The sequence below is a fragment of the Lepidochelys olivacea genome, assembly GCF_965140295.1.
Source record: "Lepidochelys olivacea isolate rLepOli2 genome assembly, chromosome: 2".
In the NCBI taxonomy this organism is placed as follows: domain Eukaryota; kingdom Metazoa; phylum Chordata; order Testudines; family Cheloniidae; genus Lepidochelys; species Lepidochelys olivacea.
The window spans coordinates 49,153,075-49,170,627 of NC_140412.1; the positions used below are offsets into that span (position 1 = coordinate 49,153,075).

Here is a 17,553-nt window from a genome sequence, read left to right on the forward strand (position 1 = left end):
CAGACCAGCGAGGGGTTGTGTCACCGCCTTTCCTGTAACTCTGGGTGCTTGAGATGCCCTGCTGCTGTGGGTCATGACCTGAGTGCTAGCAGACACGTATGCAGGTCACATGAAAAATATATCTTTGTGTAGCTGTGGGCTTTGTGTTCTTCAGTTGCTTTCCAGTAAGATAAAAAAATCTCTAAATGGAAGGTGAGGACTGTTGAACCCTATATGAGCTTCTGAAACTAGTAGAGTGCATATATAGGCTTGACCTTTGCTATTGCAAAGTGAGTGTATCATCTTAGAATGGTCTTTGGCTGCTGAGTGTCACCATGGGCTCTTTCAGTGGAGATTGTAGCTACTGAAGGACAAATATTGGAGAAAATACAGCACAATAAAGACCTACTGAGGCATCACATGATTTTACTTGCTGTCAGAAGCTGTATCAAAACCTGAACGTACTGACATGATCAAACACTTGAAAAAAGGCTTTTTAGACATAAAGATAAGGAGCTCAGATTAGATAGAGAATACCAAATACTGTACCTCTCTGCAGTTGTTTGCATTTCACACCAATGAAATAGAAGGAGACAACTATGGGTGCATTTTTTGGTGTTCTTAAGCCAGATCTGGTGAAACAACCTTTTACATCTCCTCTTTTTTTTTTTTGTTAGAAAGCCATTGAACTGAATCCTAAAGATGCTACCTCAATTCACCTTATGGGCATTTGGTAAGACTGATAATTTCTTCAAACCAGAGTTAGCTTGTGACAAAAAAGAAAAGCCTCTAGCACTTTTATTTGTAGGTGGAATATAAAATGTTTGAGCAATGTTAAATGACTTGCAGAAATGTGTAGAGCTGCTAAATGACTTGAAATCCACTCATGAAAATCTTTTGAAAGTTGTCCTGAGTTATTTGAAAGACTCTGGCCATCCAAGTTTTAATATAACTCCGAAGGTGAAACTAACTGCTCAGTGACCTTGTTTTAGTTCTAGTTCATTGGAATACAGAAGAATAAGTTGCAGACTTCAGTTTATTTTCACAGCAGGCATCAGAAATTGAGGACACTATTAATAGAGTGTTTCTGTGTGTCTGCCTCAGAGGTGTTGGGAGTGTCAAACTCATAGTGCCTTTTGCCGTTGACTTCAAAAGAGACAGAATTTAAAATTTAAATGTATGCTATGAATTAAGGTGCTTGCAAAGATTGGTGTGAGGGCAGATAGGACGGATTGATATTCTGAAACAAAAAATGTACACTGTCTTGCTATCTAAATACGCTATTACATTTTTAAGAACTCTGAATTTTTTATTTATTTTAGCATTAATGTGAGTCTGAAAATGTAGAAGGAATGAGAATCAATCTGATTGTCACTGCCCATCATTGATGAATGGGAGGTGAAGAGCTGGGAATTTAACTTTAGTACAAACACCACATGTTGTGCAGAAGCACCTTGGCTGGACACCTGGCAATTTTCTCTGTCAGTGAGTGTGTGTACACTAGATGCATCAGTCAGAGGAAAGCATATGAGAGAGAAGCTGTGAAGGAGAGAGAGAGAGAGAGAGCTAGCCTGAGAAACACAGTAGACAGAAAAAATCCATTCTACCAGAAAAATCTGGGCCAGCTGTGACCTGTATAGCCACATGGGGGCTCCCTTTCCCCATTCCCATTGTGTCAGTGCTTTTTCTGAAATGTTCTCACACGATATTGAAAGTTTGTGGCATGTTTTGAGTCCAGATGCAGCGCTTCCTCCTCCTTTTTCTAGATCTGTCAGAGAGCCCAAAGCCACTTAGCACTGTACAAGAAATCTTTAGAATGCCATAGTATGTCTACAGTGAAATAACCCACCAGCCACAGTGAGTCACAGCCTGGGTCAGCTGACTTAGGCTCACGCTACTGAGCTAAAAATACCAGTATAGACATTTCTGCTGGAGTGGGAGCCTGGGATCTGAGATCCACCCCTGTTACAGTGTCTCAAAGTCCAGGCTCCAGCCTGAACAGGAACATCTACAGTGCTATTTTTAGTCCCACTGCATGAGCCCCACAAACCTGAGTCAGTTGACCCAGGCTCCTGAGTCTTGGGTTTGTTTTTTTATTTTTCTGTGTAGACGTACCCACAGAAGATGATGAAAGTGAAGAGGATAAGAAGGGATTTGTGGAATCAGTGCCAAGCCCACCAATTGTTCCTTGCAAAGGCTTATTTCTGGTCTCGGGAACCTAACAAGCTCCGGCTTTCCACCCTAAGTTTTTTATGATCTTTCCCTACTTGCCTTTCCTAAGTTACAGCCTAGCTCCAAAGTAGTCTGACTTCCTGGAGTAGTCTGAGAACTTATTTTTCTGGGAGCGGAGGCAGCAACTGTTGCCACCCAGCACTCTGGGGGAGCCTACAGGCCAGCTCTGAGGCAGCCTCTTGTCGTTCAGACATCTAGAAGTGGTAGGGATTGCCCAGCGTGAGCCCCCTGAGCCCGACTCAGTTGACCCAGGAAAACTGTAGGGAAAAGCTGAGAAGAGGGAATTGTGTGTCACTACTTGGGTAGTGAAGTACTGCCGAATTGTATCATTTTTGTTCTGAGAATTGGGAGTCCCTACATTCCTATCCCATTGGGATTAAAAATCTCAGTAAATTATTGGATCAGTTCCTTCCTCTCGCTCCCCTTCTCTTTCATCCTGCACTGGCATCACAAATGTTTGCCAACAGCATTCTACCAAGGCTTTGCTACTGTACCCCATTTGGGTGTCTACTTTCCAACACTCAGGCTTAAATAAGTTTCTAGACCTTTACCACACCTGTTCCCTTCCCCTCCCCCAGAAATCAGGCTGCATGTTCATATGAGGAATTTCAAATATTGTTTTCTTAACAAATCAAGGCTAATCGTGTCAGATGTGTTTCTGGAATATGGTGTTACAAACATTATCAATATTACGTATGCTGCACTTTACATGTTTAAAACTCTTTACAAATGTTAACCCTTATAGCTTCCCCATGGGCAAGTAATGACTGTTTCCATTCTGCAAATGGGGAAAGTGAGGTAAGGAACAGGGACTTAATCAACTGGCGGAGCCAGGATTAGAACTCAGGAGTTTGACTCGTAGTCCTGTACTCATGGCTGTAGAACATATAGGCTCTCAAGAGTACTGTTTTGGGTTTTTTTTAATTAAGTAATCAAGAGGAGCAAGCTAATGTTTAGGTCAGGCTGACATTCAGTTTTATATGGTTATTACAAAAATTTACAAATGCATACAGTATATGGTTAAATTACTGTAGTAAAAGCCATAAGGCTGGATCTGGATGGAGTGATAGCTTTAACTACTTGATTTTTCTCAGTAAAATCAAGCTATAGGCTATGTTGTAAACTTTGTGCTAAAAGTTGGATTTTTATCTTTATTATGCAGTAGCGATTAGCAGCAATGGAGGCGCTAAACTTCTTTAGCAGAGTGGTTATGTCTTCTACAACAATTGTTTCAATTTGTTTTTAATTTAAGTATCTTATTGTAATTACTCATTCAAAGACCAAATAATATCATTGCAGTTATTCACAATTGTGGGTTCTTGGCAGGATGACAAACTTTGACATTTGGGGGTTCTTCAACTCCCTAAAAGTATGAACCTCAAAATAAAGGAGACATGTGAAATATATAAAACCTTTTTGCTTTTGCTCCAGGTGTTACTCATTTGCTGAAATGCCATGGTACCAAAGCAAAATAGCTGCAATGCTATTTGCAACACCACCAACCTCCACCTATGAAGAGGTACTATATGCAAATATTTGTTCCCCATAGACTTTTCTTAGCAAAAACAAGAAGCCACTAACACAGGGGTGGGCAAATTTTTTGGCCTGAGGGCCACATCGGCGTGGGGAAATTGCTTGCAGGGCCATGAATGTAGGGTTGGGGTGTGGGAAGGGCTGCGGTGTGCAGGAAGGGGCTCAGGGCAAGGGGTTGGGGCATGGAGTGCGGGGGGGGGCTCAAGGAAGGGGATTGGGGTGTAGGAGGGAGTGCACAGTGTGGAAGGGGTCTCAGGGCAGTGGTGCAGGGAATGGTGAGGAGTGCAGGAGGTTGGGGTGCAGGGTTTGGCGGGGGCTCGGGGTTGGGGTGCACGGTGTGGCAGGGCGTTCGGGGCAGAGGGTTGGGGTGCAGGAAGGGTGCGGCAGGGGGCTCAGGGCAGGGAGTTGGGGTGCAGGAGGGGTTCAGGGTGCGGGCTCCAGCCCGGCACCGCTTATCTGGAGCGGCTCCGGTGTGGCAGCAGCGCGCACCAAGGCCAGGGCAGGCTCCCTGCCTGCCTGCTCCGGCCCCCCCGCTGCTCTGGGAAGTGGCCGGCACCATGTCCCTGCAGGCTCTGGGGAGGGGGCGCAGAGGGCTCTGCGCTCCTATGGGTACCTCCCCCAAAACTCCCATTGGCCAAGGTTCCCCGTTCCCGGCCAATGGGAGCTTCAGGGGAGGTACTCACAGGCAAGAGCAGCGCGTGGAGTCCTCTGCCCCCATTTCCCCAGGGGCCACAGGGACGTGGTGCCGGCCGCTTTCCGGAGCAGCACGGGGCCCACGGCAACACGGGGGTGGCAAATTCACAGGCCGGATTCAGAGCCCTAAGGGGCCAGATCTGACCTGCAGGCCATAGTTTGCCCACCCCTGCACTAACATGTACTAGTAATAATTGTACTAATAAAGCTCACCTTCCAGAAGTGCTCAGAATGCTGAACAATACAGATGCAGTCATATACAAAATTGTACTGATGGATTAAATATAGATTTGGAGCTGATGAAGTTGACTTGTTAGAAATATGCAAGATTCCATGTGAAAACAACAAACGTTAATTTGTTTCTTCTCAAGTCAGGCCTTGTCTAGAACAGTCACAAAGTGACTAATGACATTATTTTCTAACAAATATCCTTTTGGACTGTGGGGCTCTGAAAGCTTGATGTTAGGTCCATAAGAAATACATGCAGAGACTACGGTGAGAGCCTCCAATTTATTTTCCATTGGTGACATACAGTAAAAAGGAGTTATCTTAGTGCATTAACCTATTGAACCACCTTCTCTCAAATGTATATGATTTAATGAGAGATACACACAAGGGGCAGCTGAGAATTAACCCCCAAGCCTCCACATAGCACATAAAGTGGTGCATACTCAGAGACACATTATCATTAGGACAGACCACAGATAATTGTCTGTCTAGGTTCCAATGCAGCTCTCTTCACCATGATATCTGAATACCTACATATTATTTGACTTGATACTTAGTATTTTTATTTTCATTTTCATTTCCTTCTATGAAAATAAAATGCTTCCCTCTGATTTTGTCATTTTTCATAAGCAAATATTTCCTCTTCATCCTCATGACTGTTTAACTACTTGAGTTTTCCTCCAGATTGAACTTGAGGTATCTTTGTCCTCCACGGTCATGTGATTTTTGTTTTTTATATCATGTTTTATTATACACGTGTAAAGGTGCCCATCTTAATAAGATCTCAGAACCAGTATTATTTCCCTCCTACCGTTTTTTTTTGTTTGTTTTTTGTTTTTTTTAATGTATGAAGAAACTGAGGTCCGGAGAGTTTGTGACTTGCCCGACGCCACACGGGAAGTCTGTGTCATAACCAGGACTACATCACAGTTCTCCTAACTCCAGGAGCTTTTAAGTACTAGAGCACGTTGCCTGCTGTATAAGGGCTTGCCCACACAGACAGTGTGCGACAGGCTGGAATATAAATATACCTTACACTTGCCTGAGATGCACTGCGCGTCTGTGTGGAGCGTGCGGCCCTGCACTAGAAGTTGCCTACTTCAATTTCAAAGTGGGGTAGATCAAAGGGAATTTTTCATACACAGCAATAGTGTCCACACAGACAGTATGTGGCAGGTTAGTACAAGGTAGATTTGCTCCCCGGTTTGCTGTGGACTAAGTATTCATATAGACAAGCCCTCTTGTACTTAGGATAGTGGTGGCAGAATTGTTTTCAGCCTAATCCAACCAGAAAGTATCTGTGGCTAGCTTTTTTTTTTTCTATTCAACTATATAACTTTGGTCAGAGTTAGCTTAGGGATCCCCAAAAAACTATTAAATCACACAAAATGTATTACATTTTTAGTTGAATAATTCGGTTTTGAAAATCCTATCAGGCCTTGCTCTTAGTGAACAAATCTAAATTCCTGCAGCTGTGTTCAGGTTTTCTGTTGGAACAGGCAGAATTTAGGCCATAACCTCTACTAAATAATGTCCCCTCCCCCCCCGCCCAAAAAAAAGCACTAGGAAAGCAGCTGCAAGAGATTTGCTGCCTTGCAGAAAGCTAATTTTTGTTGCTTGAGTTCTAATTGAAAAAGCAAATAGGCTTTTGCAACTGAAAATGAAGCTTATAAAGTGGCCACTAAATCTCAGTCCTCAGAAGAATAAATCCAAAATGTTAACCAGGATTTCATAGTATTGCTGAATTCTGCAAAACCAGGCACTGGGTTTTGTAGTGCTTTAAAAATGAATAGAGTGTTAAGTATGTTTCAGCGTCAACCCCACCCTCACTGATGTCATCATGTTGCTGAAAATAGATTTCTGCAACAACAGCACAAAGAGCATTTTGTGGATGCTTAGCAGCTTTTTCAAAAATAGTTTTTAGAAGTACTTTCCCTGTAGGTCATTAACAATGAGCAAACATACTTAGTATGTGATGGCTGTTTATTAAATGAGATAGTGGTTCAGTCTAACACAGTAATAACTAGTGCCAACAAAAGTTGTGATGAGGTGCTAAGCCAAGGAATAAATGGTTGTGGAGACAGAATTACTCTCAAACCATTAGGGTTGGAGCACGGGAGTGTGATAGGGTGGAGAAGCTTGTATGGTCACTGTCAGTGTTGATCCTGTTGTATGTGTACGGAGGACTTTGGTCTTCAATGCTGTCAACTTGGTACTTTTAAAAGCATTATTCTGAGTGGTGACTTTAAAAACAAATATACATCTAGAACAGGGGAGGGCCAACTACATCCCGCAGGCCGGATCCGGCCCGTCAGGGTTTTCAATCCGGCCCACGGGATTGCCAGCCCCGTGGCGCAGAGGGGCTAAGGCAGGCTCCCTGCTTCCCCTGGCCCTGTGCCGCTCCTGGAAGCGGCCGGCACCATGTACTTGCGGCCCCTGGGGGAGAGGGTGGCAGTCACTGCACCCCACAGCTCCCATTGGCCGGGAACAGTGGCCAATGGGAGCTTCGGGGGTGGTATCTGCTGGTGAGGGCCGCGTGCAGCGGAGCTGCCTGCCCTGCCCCACCCCACCCCGCCCCACCCGCAGGAGCCACTGCCGGACATGCTGGCCACTTCTGGGAACGGTTCGGGGACAGGGCAGGCAGGGAATCTGCCTTAGCCCCGCTGCATGCTGCTGCCACCCCAGAGCCGCTTGAGGTAAGCGGCGCTGGGCCAGAGCCCACACCCAGAACCCCTCCTGCACCCCAACCCCTGCCCTGAGCCCCCTACTGCACCCCTCCTACACCCCAGCCCCTTGCCCTGAGCCTCTTCCTGCATCCTGCACCCCAACCCTTGCCCCAGCCCTACATTCATGGCCCTGCATATAATTTCCTCACCCAGATGTGGCCCTCCTGCCAAAAAGTTTGCCCACCCCGATCTAGAATATATTTCTTCAGCTGTTCTGAGATCAGTCATAAGAACGGCCATACTAGGTCAGACCAAAGGTCCATCCAGCCCAGTATCCTGTCTACCGACAGTGGCCAATGCCAGGTGCCACAGAGGGAGTGAACCTAACAGGTAATGATTAAGTGATCTCCACACTCTGACAACAAAGGCTGGGGACACCATTCCTTACCCATTCTGGCTAATAGCCATTAATGGACTTAATCTCCATGAATTTATACAGTTCTCTTTTAAACCCAGTTCTCTTCACAACCTCCTTAGACAAGGAGTTCCACAGGTTGACTGTGCGCTGTGTGAAGAAGAACTTCCTTTTGTTTGTTTTAAACCTGCTGTTTGTTTTAAACCTGCTGCCCATTAATTTCATTTGGTGGCCCCTAGTTCTTATATTATGGGAACAAGTAATAACTTTTCCTTATTCACTTTCTTCACACTACTCATGATTTTATGTACCTCTATCATATTCCCTCTTAGTCTCCTCTTTTCCAAGCTGAAAAGTCCTAGCCTCTTTAATCTTTCCTAATATGGGACCTGTTCCAAACCCCTAATCATTTTAGTTACCCTTTTCTGAACCTTTTCTAATGCCAGTATATTTTTTTTTGAGATAAGGGGACCACATCCGTATGCAGTATTCAAGATGTGGGCGTACCATGGATTTATATAAGGGCAATAAGATACTCTCCATCTTATTCTCGATCCCTTTTTTGATGATTCCTAACATCCCGTTTGCTTTTTTGATTGCTGCTGCACACTGCGTGGACGTCTTCAGAGAACTATCCATAATGACTCCAAGATCTTTCTCCTGATTAGTTGTAGCTAAATTAGCCCCATCATATTGTATGTATAGTTGGGGTTATTTTTTCCAGTGTGCATTACTTTACATTTATCCACATTAAATTTCATTTGCCATTTTGTTGCCCAATCACTTAGTTTTGTGAATCTTTTTGAAGTTCTTCACAGTCTGCTTTGGTCTTAACTATCTTGAGCAGTTTAGTATCATCTGCAAACTTTGCCACTTAACTGTTTACCCCTTTCTCCAGATCATTTGTGAATAAGTTGAATAGGATTGGTCCTAGGACTGATCATTGGGGAACACCATTAGTTATCCCTCTCCATTCTGAAAATTTACGATCTATTCCTACCCTTCGTTCCCTGTCTTTTAACCAGTTCTCAATCCATGAAAGGATCTTCCCTCTTATCCCATGACAACTTAATTTACTTAAGAGCCTTTGGTGAGGGACCTTGTCAAAGGCTTTCTGGAAATCTAAGTATACTATGTCCACTGGATCCCCCTTGTCCATATGTTTGTTGACCCCTTCAAAGAACTCTTAACAGATTAGTAAGACATGATTTCCCTTTACAGAAACTATGTTTGACTTTTGCGCAACTATTTATGTTTTTCTGCGTGTCTGACAATTTTATTCTTTACTATGCTTTCAACTAATTTGCCCGGTACTGACGTTAGACTTACTGGTCTGTAATTGTCAGGATCCCCTCTAGAGCCCTTTTTAAATATTGGCATTTAAAAAGTCCAACTTTGTGGTAGTTAAATATATATTATAAGGCTGTTTGTCTCTGTGTTCTGTTGACAATAGATAACCAACGGTATCTCAATTTAAAAAAAAAACCAGCCTTCTTGTACAGGTGGGTGTTCTCAGGAATAAATTGATTCTGTGGATTTAAAGTCATTCAACATTGCAGTACTAACTTAGACCCTTATCTTTTCCAGGCCCTAAGTTACTTTCACAAGGCTGAAGAAGGTAATTTTTGTATAGTTTGTTTGTAGTAGAATGAGTCTCTTGCCCTTGGTGATCCAAAACAAGCAAGCAAATTCCCAGGGGTTAAAGATGTAGTAGCATATGTACTGTTGAAACATAGGTTCGAGGTCCCTGGCCACACCATTCAGCTCATTAGACCTAAGTTATATGGCATGCTCTTCCCTCTTCCCCCCCCCTTATGCAGCAGAGCTGTGGTGAATTATGATGTGATGATTTTAACCAATTGCAAAGTTATTCAGTAGCCTTCAATTTGATTGAACTATTTCTAAAAATGAACTATATAGTGAAATGTATGCATACCATTTGTAGCAATGTAATATTTCCAGTTATATATGGCATTTCCAGTGGGCAGCATTTGAAAAAGCAAAGAACCAGTTCAGACAATTTTTCTTTCTTACTCATGAGTACAGCTGGTTGGGGGGAAAACATCAGTAAAAAGTTTTTTCTTTTTTGACCAGCTCTACTTGTGCATGAAGTGAATTAGGAATTGCATTGCTCAATTACCAGAATCTGAATGAAAACTTTTCCTTTCCTTGCTTAAGGGTCAGCTTAAATACAACTGGGAACAAAGAGAGTCTCCTAACAAAAGGAAATCTTTTTGAATTCCCCCCACACCTGACGTGGAGAAACAGTGGCTGGGCCCCGAGAGGGAATGATTTACCCAGTACAACCTGACTAGCAGCTGCTGAATTGTAGCTTGCCCAGCTGCAGCTAATTTAATCTGAGGCTTCTTTGAAAACGTCTTTCCACCACAGCTAGCATGACAGGACACTGACACCCCCATTTAACTAAAATACCCCCCCCTCAAAATTAAAAATATCCCTGAGAAAAATCAGCCAACCAACTTAAACAAAACAAAAATATCCCACAGAGGCTTTTTACCCCCAAAAGAGAGGCAAGCCAGAACCACTAGGGACTCCACTATTGCTGTCTTACGTAGAACACATTAATACTACAGTGATGGGCAGCAGCAGAAACCCCTAAAATAGATTATAGATAAAGCACTGAATTAGAAGCCTGTGAGAGAGTTAGTACAGGCAGGAGAATGTGATGGTGGATGCACAATTTTAGCAAGAAAATGCCAAGAGCTGACTATAAAGAGAATTTGGTTGTTTTTAAGTAATTGAGGGAAACTCTGTCCTGTGTTAAGGTTGGTGCCTGTTAGAATGCTTAAAAGATAAGCTTTATCTTCTGTTTCTCTACTGTTTGACCTGCCATTTTAGCCAGTTAGCCTGTAACTTGTCTCCCCTCTCCAGGGGTCTGTCTGCACTGCAATGTAAGCTCAGGGTTAGTAGAACTCGGTGTCAGACCTTGGCTTTGTTAACCTAGGGCTTGAGTGTCTATACTGATTTATAACCCCAGGCTAGGAATTGTTGATCCCTGGATCCTAACTTGTGTGGGCCGGAGTCCAGCTGCCCATATTCCATCCTTCCTAGCACCATCCCAAAATGTGGCCACTCTGGCCCTTTGTTCATGGTCCAGTGTGGGAAAACTTGACTGTCCAGAGGACAAAGAAAGTGAGCTCATGGGATTGCGGGATACTGTTGGCAGACTCCCAAACCATGAGTCCAGTGGGGCTGCATCCACATAGCAAAGCAATAGGGTTGGCTTGAACCCTGAGTCCTGGCTTGACTCAGGTTTGGACCTTCACCCCCCATAGGTTCTTAGACCCTCGATCCAAGCATTGGGTTAGCACAATCTGTGTGTAGACAGAAGGTGGGTTAGGTTTAAGCCTGAGTTTGAACCCTGGATTTATATTGCAGTATAGAGGTACCCTAGCTGGCTATTCGGTTTAACTTTGTGTGCAGATGCTAAGACCTGCAGGAGGGAAGGTACTTCAGGAGGGAAGTTGCTGAGTTGTGTGTCTCACCCTCACCTTACCACAGCTGAAGTCCAACTCCAGCTCCGAGAGAAGATCTGAGTAGTCTTGTGATCATTCTTGTTGTTATGCTGTCCTCGTTCTGGATAAATCTCCCTGTTACTGCCTCCTGGCTCTTGTCCATTTAAAAGACCAAGCACAGGAAACTGACTGAATTCCCCTTAGTGCAGAAACAGAACAGAGAGACAGGACGAAGACAAAAAAGAGGATGTAGAGAAGCTGAAATGCAGAATGTGAGCATGTTTTTTTGGATTTGCATGACATAAACAAGGATTTATGTAGTAGTTCGACAAAGTTAAATTACATGCCCATGTAATTTACTGTGTGTGGGTCCCTATCATATGTTTATAATCAGTAGGAAGAAGGATATCATTCAGTACTGCATGTTTGATACATGGCATCTTAGGTTTATCCCTTTGAGTTGCTTTTTATTAATTCAAGCTCACGGAAAGGCTCATTGTCTGAAAAAGGTATAGGTATGTCAGCAAACATCATTGACCTCAAATAAGCAAAACTTGTACTTGCAGCTATGGAGTTCAGTTTTGAAATTTGGGCCTTGTCAAAGAAAAATAAGAATGAGGAGAATTTTTAAACTTTTAAAAAGGAAGCCTGGCAAATATGAAGTGACTTTTTGACGGAAGTAAGAATAAGGCAGGCAGCAGGTCTGGTGGTTAGAACAGGGAACTGAAGAAGAATATCCTGGTTCTGTTCCAAAGCCTACTGCTGACTTGCTGTTTGATCTTAGGCAAGCTAACCCTTTCTACCTATTTCCCCATTTTATAAGGTGATGTTTGCCCGTTAGAGGAAAGGTGCCTACAGTGGATGCCTCTTAATAGCAATCCCGATATTAACAATATCTAGTTAATAGCAACATTTGGCTGAGAACCAATCCTGTCCCACTGATGTTAATTTTGATAGGATTTGGATATTGGTCACAGGGATGCCTCTTATTAACAACTTGTTGGCATGCCTTCCCTGGAGCCCCACAAACATGCCTGCAACTGGGAGGGGAGGAGGGCTGCGGCCCTCTTGCTGGGGCTTTCCATGAGGAGCGGGAGCACCAGGGGCCCACAGGGCTGCACTCTGCCTCTCTGTGCTCTGCAGCCTGCGCCCTGGCATGGCAGTGGGACCATGGGCTCAGCTTCCCCTCCCAGCCACAGGCAAGTGTGCAGGGCTGCAGGGAGAGGTACCATGCATGTCTTGGTGCTTCCTACCCTGGCTACATCCCAGCCGGCAGGTTTGTGGGGCTCCAGCCAGAGAAGCAAGTCCCAGTACTCCTTGCTCTGGCTGCAGCCCTGCAAACCTGCCTTCCATTTATTGGCAACCTCTGGATAATAGAGACTTTTTGCTGAGAACCAAGAAGTTATGAATAAGCAGAATCTACTGTAATTTGTTGAATGTCATTATTATTCCCTCCCTGTATGATGCTTGGAGAATACACTTTCTGCCCAGAAAGCTTATGTTGTAAAGTCTATGGCCCAACTAGACACTGCACAGACATTAATTTGCATATCAATGACAATTAACTGAAATGGCTGCAGAATTTGGGTCTGTTGGGCACCAGAGTATGCAGGGCCCAGCACAGGAAATGAAAACTTTACATTTGTCCCAGTGTCAACGGTTCGCTCCTCTTTGAGCCAAAAATATAACTGCATTAAGTAGTTTGAAAGTGTAAATGTTTCAGCAAGTCACAATATATAGTGATCTGGATTGTATGCCATGCTCACTACAGTTCTCATTTAAAGCGAGAGAGAATGTCTCAAACCAGTGCACAATTGCTTTTTGTCGAAAATCAATATAATGAAGCAAAAATATCTTTCACTCTTCTGTCACTGTATACAGCTGATCCAAACTTTTACAGCAAAAACTTGCTGCTTTTGGGGAAGACATACTTGAAGTTAAAAAACAAAAAGATGGCCCTCTTGTGGCTAACAAAAACCAGGGATTATCCGGCACATACAGAGGAGGATAAACAGGTAGGAGAAATAATATAAGAACTGTCAATGTGGCTGAACATCTGTAAAAATAATTTGACTGAATTGTACTTCTGGAACTACTTTTGGATCCCATTCAGGCACCAACGAATCGTAATGCGTTAATAACCACATTTCTCTGAATCTTTGCCTCTCCGACCCAGTAATCTATTAAAATGAAAAAAATGAGATTTTATGGTATTAAAACTTGTCCAACCTTACTGTCCTATGCTTATGCTCAAATAAATTGGTTAGTCTCTAAGGTGCCACAAGTCCTCCTTTTCTTTTTGCGAATACAGACTAACACAGCTGCTACTCTGAAACCTGTTCTATTATAAATACCCAAGTTTTTGTTGGAGCTGAAGAGACACTAGGATTCAAGAGTTTGTCAGAGAATGTACTACCAGTAGGTATACATAAAAGTGTTGTATGTTCAGCTGCTAAAGATAATTCTGATAACAGGATTATCTCCTCAGGGCTCCAGGCCGTGTCTTATCTAGCAAACTCGTCTTTAAAAATAGGCATATCCTTCCCGCACTCCCCTCCTCCCACCCAAAAACCCACGACAGCTACCGAGAACTGTAAAGCTACATTCACTTAACTGTGCAAACAGGATTCATCACAGAACAACCAAGTAGTGGGGCATTTTGAACAGGGAGCCTCTTGCAGAAATCTAATTTACAAGCAAAGAACAAATTTCCTTTTCCACTGGAGGCTCTCTGTCTCTGATATATAATGAGTCTTGTTTAGCACTTAGCCTGGTATCTGCAGGGAGAGCCTACTGTGACTAGATAAGCTTATTTGTCTCTAACCTGAGTCACGGCACTCAGGACCTGTTGTCCCTATGTCATCTGAGGAAGCACTGACATTTCAGTAAAAAAAACAGGAGTACTTGTGGCACCTTAGAGACTAACAAAATTATTTGAGCATAAGCTGTCGTGGGCTACAGCCCACTTCATCAGATGCATAGAATGGAACATAGAGTAAGAAGATATATATACATACAGAGAACATGAAAAGGTGGAAGTTGCCATACCAACTCTAAGAGGCTAATTAATTAAGATGAGCTGTTATCAGCAGGAGAAAAAGAACTTTTGTAGATAATCAAGATGGCCCATTTCAGACAGTTGACAAAAAGGTGTGAAGATACTTAACATGGGGAAATAGATTCAATTTGTGTAATGACCAAGCCACTCCCAGTCCCTATTCAAGCCCAAGTTAAGAATAAATGGACACACATCTGATATCAGGAATCATAACATTCAAAAACCAGTGGGAGAACACTTCAACCTCTCTGGTCACTCAGTAGCAGACTTAAAGGTGGCAGTTTTGCAACAGAAAAGCTTCAAAAACAGACTCCAACAAGAAACTGCTGAACTGGAATTAATTTGCAAACTAGATGCCATTAACTTAGGCGTGAATAGAGACTGGGAGAAATGTCAGATTCAGAAGTTAAAAGTTGTGAACACAGTTTATTCCACAGTGCGCAACAAATTGCCACATGACCATGTATATGCTGCAAACAACTATTAGTGTAAGTCTAGCTTCTTATAGCCAGGGTTACTAAAATATTGAATGATGGAGTGGCAGGCCCTGAGTCCTAGAAACACAGCTGACTTCACAAACTTGCCCATTAGCTGTTTGTTGGCTCTGAAATGTCTGTCTTAGTTACTGTCAGTGATGGGATAACAGATCCACCTGGTGCTGTTTTATTATGGCAGTTCCTATAAGTAAGTGCTAATTGTTTCTGCTATTGTGCATTCGACTTAAATACAAGGAAGAGAGTTAGTGTATAGTAAATGAATGTTTAGAGAGGAAGTACTGCAGGTAAGGGACTAGGCCGGGAATCAGCAGAGGTCGAAGTTCCATTCATGGTTGTGCTATGAGGGTCCAATATGATACCGAGTAAATCACTCAACTTCTATACCCTGGTTTCTACATCTTTAAGATAACACTTGTCTTACAGGGGAATTGTGAGGCACTTGGATACTATGGGCATAAGTGCTATAGGAAAGCCTGTAAATAATAGTATTGTTTTGTTCACCATCACATTTTTTTAAAATTTAGGTACAAAAAGAAGCTGTGGAACTGCTCAATTCTATATGACAAGAACTAAACTATTAAGAAGAAACTACATTAAATGTGCCTAAAGCACAGGACAAAATACCCTGTTATTAAAATTAAATGTCACCTTACCACTGTATATCTTTAGTAAAAAGCTGTTGTCAACTACTAGATACCATGTGAACTGTAGAAGAATGTAATTTCTATAAAAAGATATACTGAACAGCAAGAGTTCTCAAACTGCTCTGCAGAATGATGCATTGGTTTCAGAATATAGTGGGGAAATCTCATTTAATATTTGGCTAGGTGTTGCATGGACAGACATAGATGTTATCTTTGCTGATGCATGTGGGCACACAGGCCTAAGAAAACCTACAGTATATGAAGTATGAAAGAGAAACAATCAGATATAAAATGTGTATAAAATTGAGTAAATACTAATTTTCCCACAGCTCTGTCGTCATATGGTAGCTTACTGTCCGTGGCCCTCTCAAAGTGAGGGGAGGGAAGAAACTAATAGCCTTACATGCATCAGTTCAGGAAGGACATTTCTAGGCATGGTGTGGAAGAAAACATTAAGCATGAGCCTCTCATGACCTTGTTGCTTGAGAGGAGGAAGGAGCTGGAAGAAGCACAACGATGAAGAGGCAAAAATGGATAATGAAGAGAACAGAATTGTGAAGGGCTTTGAAAATGGTCCACTGAATAAAAGAACTGGAGAAGCACTGACAAAAGCTTGTACATGTCTCAGGGGGACCTTAGATCTAACCTATTTGATTATGTTCCCCACCATACACCTCCTCTTTTGCGCATCATGCCCATGCAGTACAAAAACCCTGGTTTTGACTCAAAATTCAGTGTATCATATGTTTAGTTTTTTTGTACACAAAAAAATATGACTAACATTTGTCTGGGACCTTTTGTACCCAGTGAGGTGTGAGAAAGGGTTTTGGTTTTTGAGAATCAGGCAGTTGAAGCATTTGATCCTGGGGAGGGAAAGTATCACACCATCTGCTTACTCAGCCCTGTGTCCCACTCACACCAAGCAGTGGGACTTGCTGCCACCTAACGAAGGTGCTGAATTCTGGTCACCAGTCTGAAGGTTCCAGAGGCTGCCGGGTTGCTCTCCCTGGAAGGGGTGGAGTGGGAGTAGGGCCAGGGGCAGCGGGGTTTCAGTGATGCAGCCCTCGGGCTAATGTACTAGTCCTCGTGTGGCCCTCCTGGTGATTTGAGTTTGAGATCCCTGGTCTAGCCCCTCACTTCAGGGGCAAGTTGCAGTCTGTATTGACTATGCACCTCCACAGCCAGGTGCAGTGCAAGGGGGGGGACCCAGGCCATCCCACCCACTCCTCTGGGTCCCAACCCTGGGACCCTCTAGCGCCAGCCTCTCTGCCCTCCTTCTCTCCCCTCGTCTGCCTATAATCCCTGGGCCACTTTCCCTGCGGCCCTTTCTGGCAGGGGCCTACAGCCTAGCAGGTAACAGGCCAGAGATCCCCCTCCACTCCCCTGAGCCTGCCCAGCACCGCTCTATCTCAGGTGCTATCCCAGGGAGTCAGTCCTTCTCCCTTGCTTGTCAGGGAGAGACTCCCCTCTACTCTGTTGGGCAGCTCCTTAGATCGGGGCTGGCCCAGCAGCTGGCTCCTAACAAGCCTCACCCTAATTAGCTGCAGGTTTCCACAGCCTCCCTGGCTGCTTCTACCCCACCCCCTGCTGGAGTGGGCCGCCTGCACCATTACAGTCCCCCTCTGCATCCCGGACTTTTAAACCTTTCCTCTCCCTGGTTTTTTCATTTATTGTGTCCAGCACTCCCTTGCACCTGGGTTCAGTGACTTCTGCCCTTTGGCTGAGATGGTGAGCCTTATTACCACAAAGAGTACACGGTCCCCCACCTGCAAAAGTGACATCAGACTCCAACAGCCTCACACTACACCACCACAAACATAGAATGAGGCAGAAGTCCTGTGGAAAAAGTAGTATGTGATCACGTAATTAAAGCCTATCATAGTGAATACGCCCAGAGGGTCCAAATTAAAATTGCACAGGCTTTCCAGTGGTTGCCTAATGTTTTCATGTTCTAAAAAAATTCATCACAGGAAATATATTGACACCCAGCTTGGGTGAGCAACATTTGAAACTTTAGATCCACAACACAGAACTCTACCACTTGAGCTAACACAGTGAATGGTTGGTTGAGTATTTAGATAAGGCATAAGAAGGGGATAACGCTCTGCCACTGGGATTCACAACTGTTTGCT

General features: G+C 43.7%; 1 protein-coding gene across 1 annotated transcript in view; it reads left to right on the forward strand.

The window, feature by feature from the left end:
* Positions 1–15,749, forward strand: part of RMDN1 (regulator of microtubule dynamics 1) — a 30,353-nt gene extending 14,604 nt beyond the window's left edge. Inside the window, 5 exon segments of the mRNA XM_084618127.1 lie at positions 657–712; positions 3,643–3,730; positions 9,334–9,364; positions 13,104–13,237; positions 15,302–15,749. Of these exon segments, the coding sequence (XP_084474253.1) occupies positions 657–712; positions 3,643–3,730; positions 9,334–9,364; positions 13,104–13,237; positions 15,302–15,340 (348 nt within the window). The 3' untranslated portion in view covers positions 15,341–15,749.
* The last annotated feature ends 1,804 nt before the right edge of the window (positions 15,750–17,553 follow it).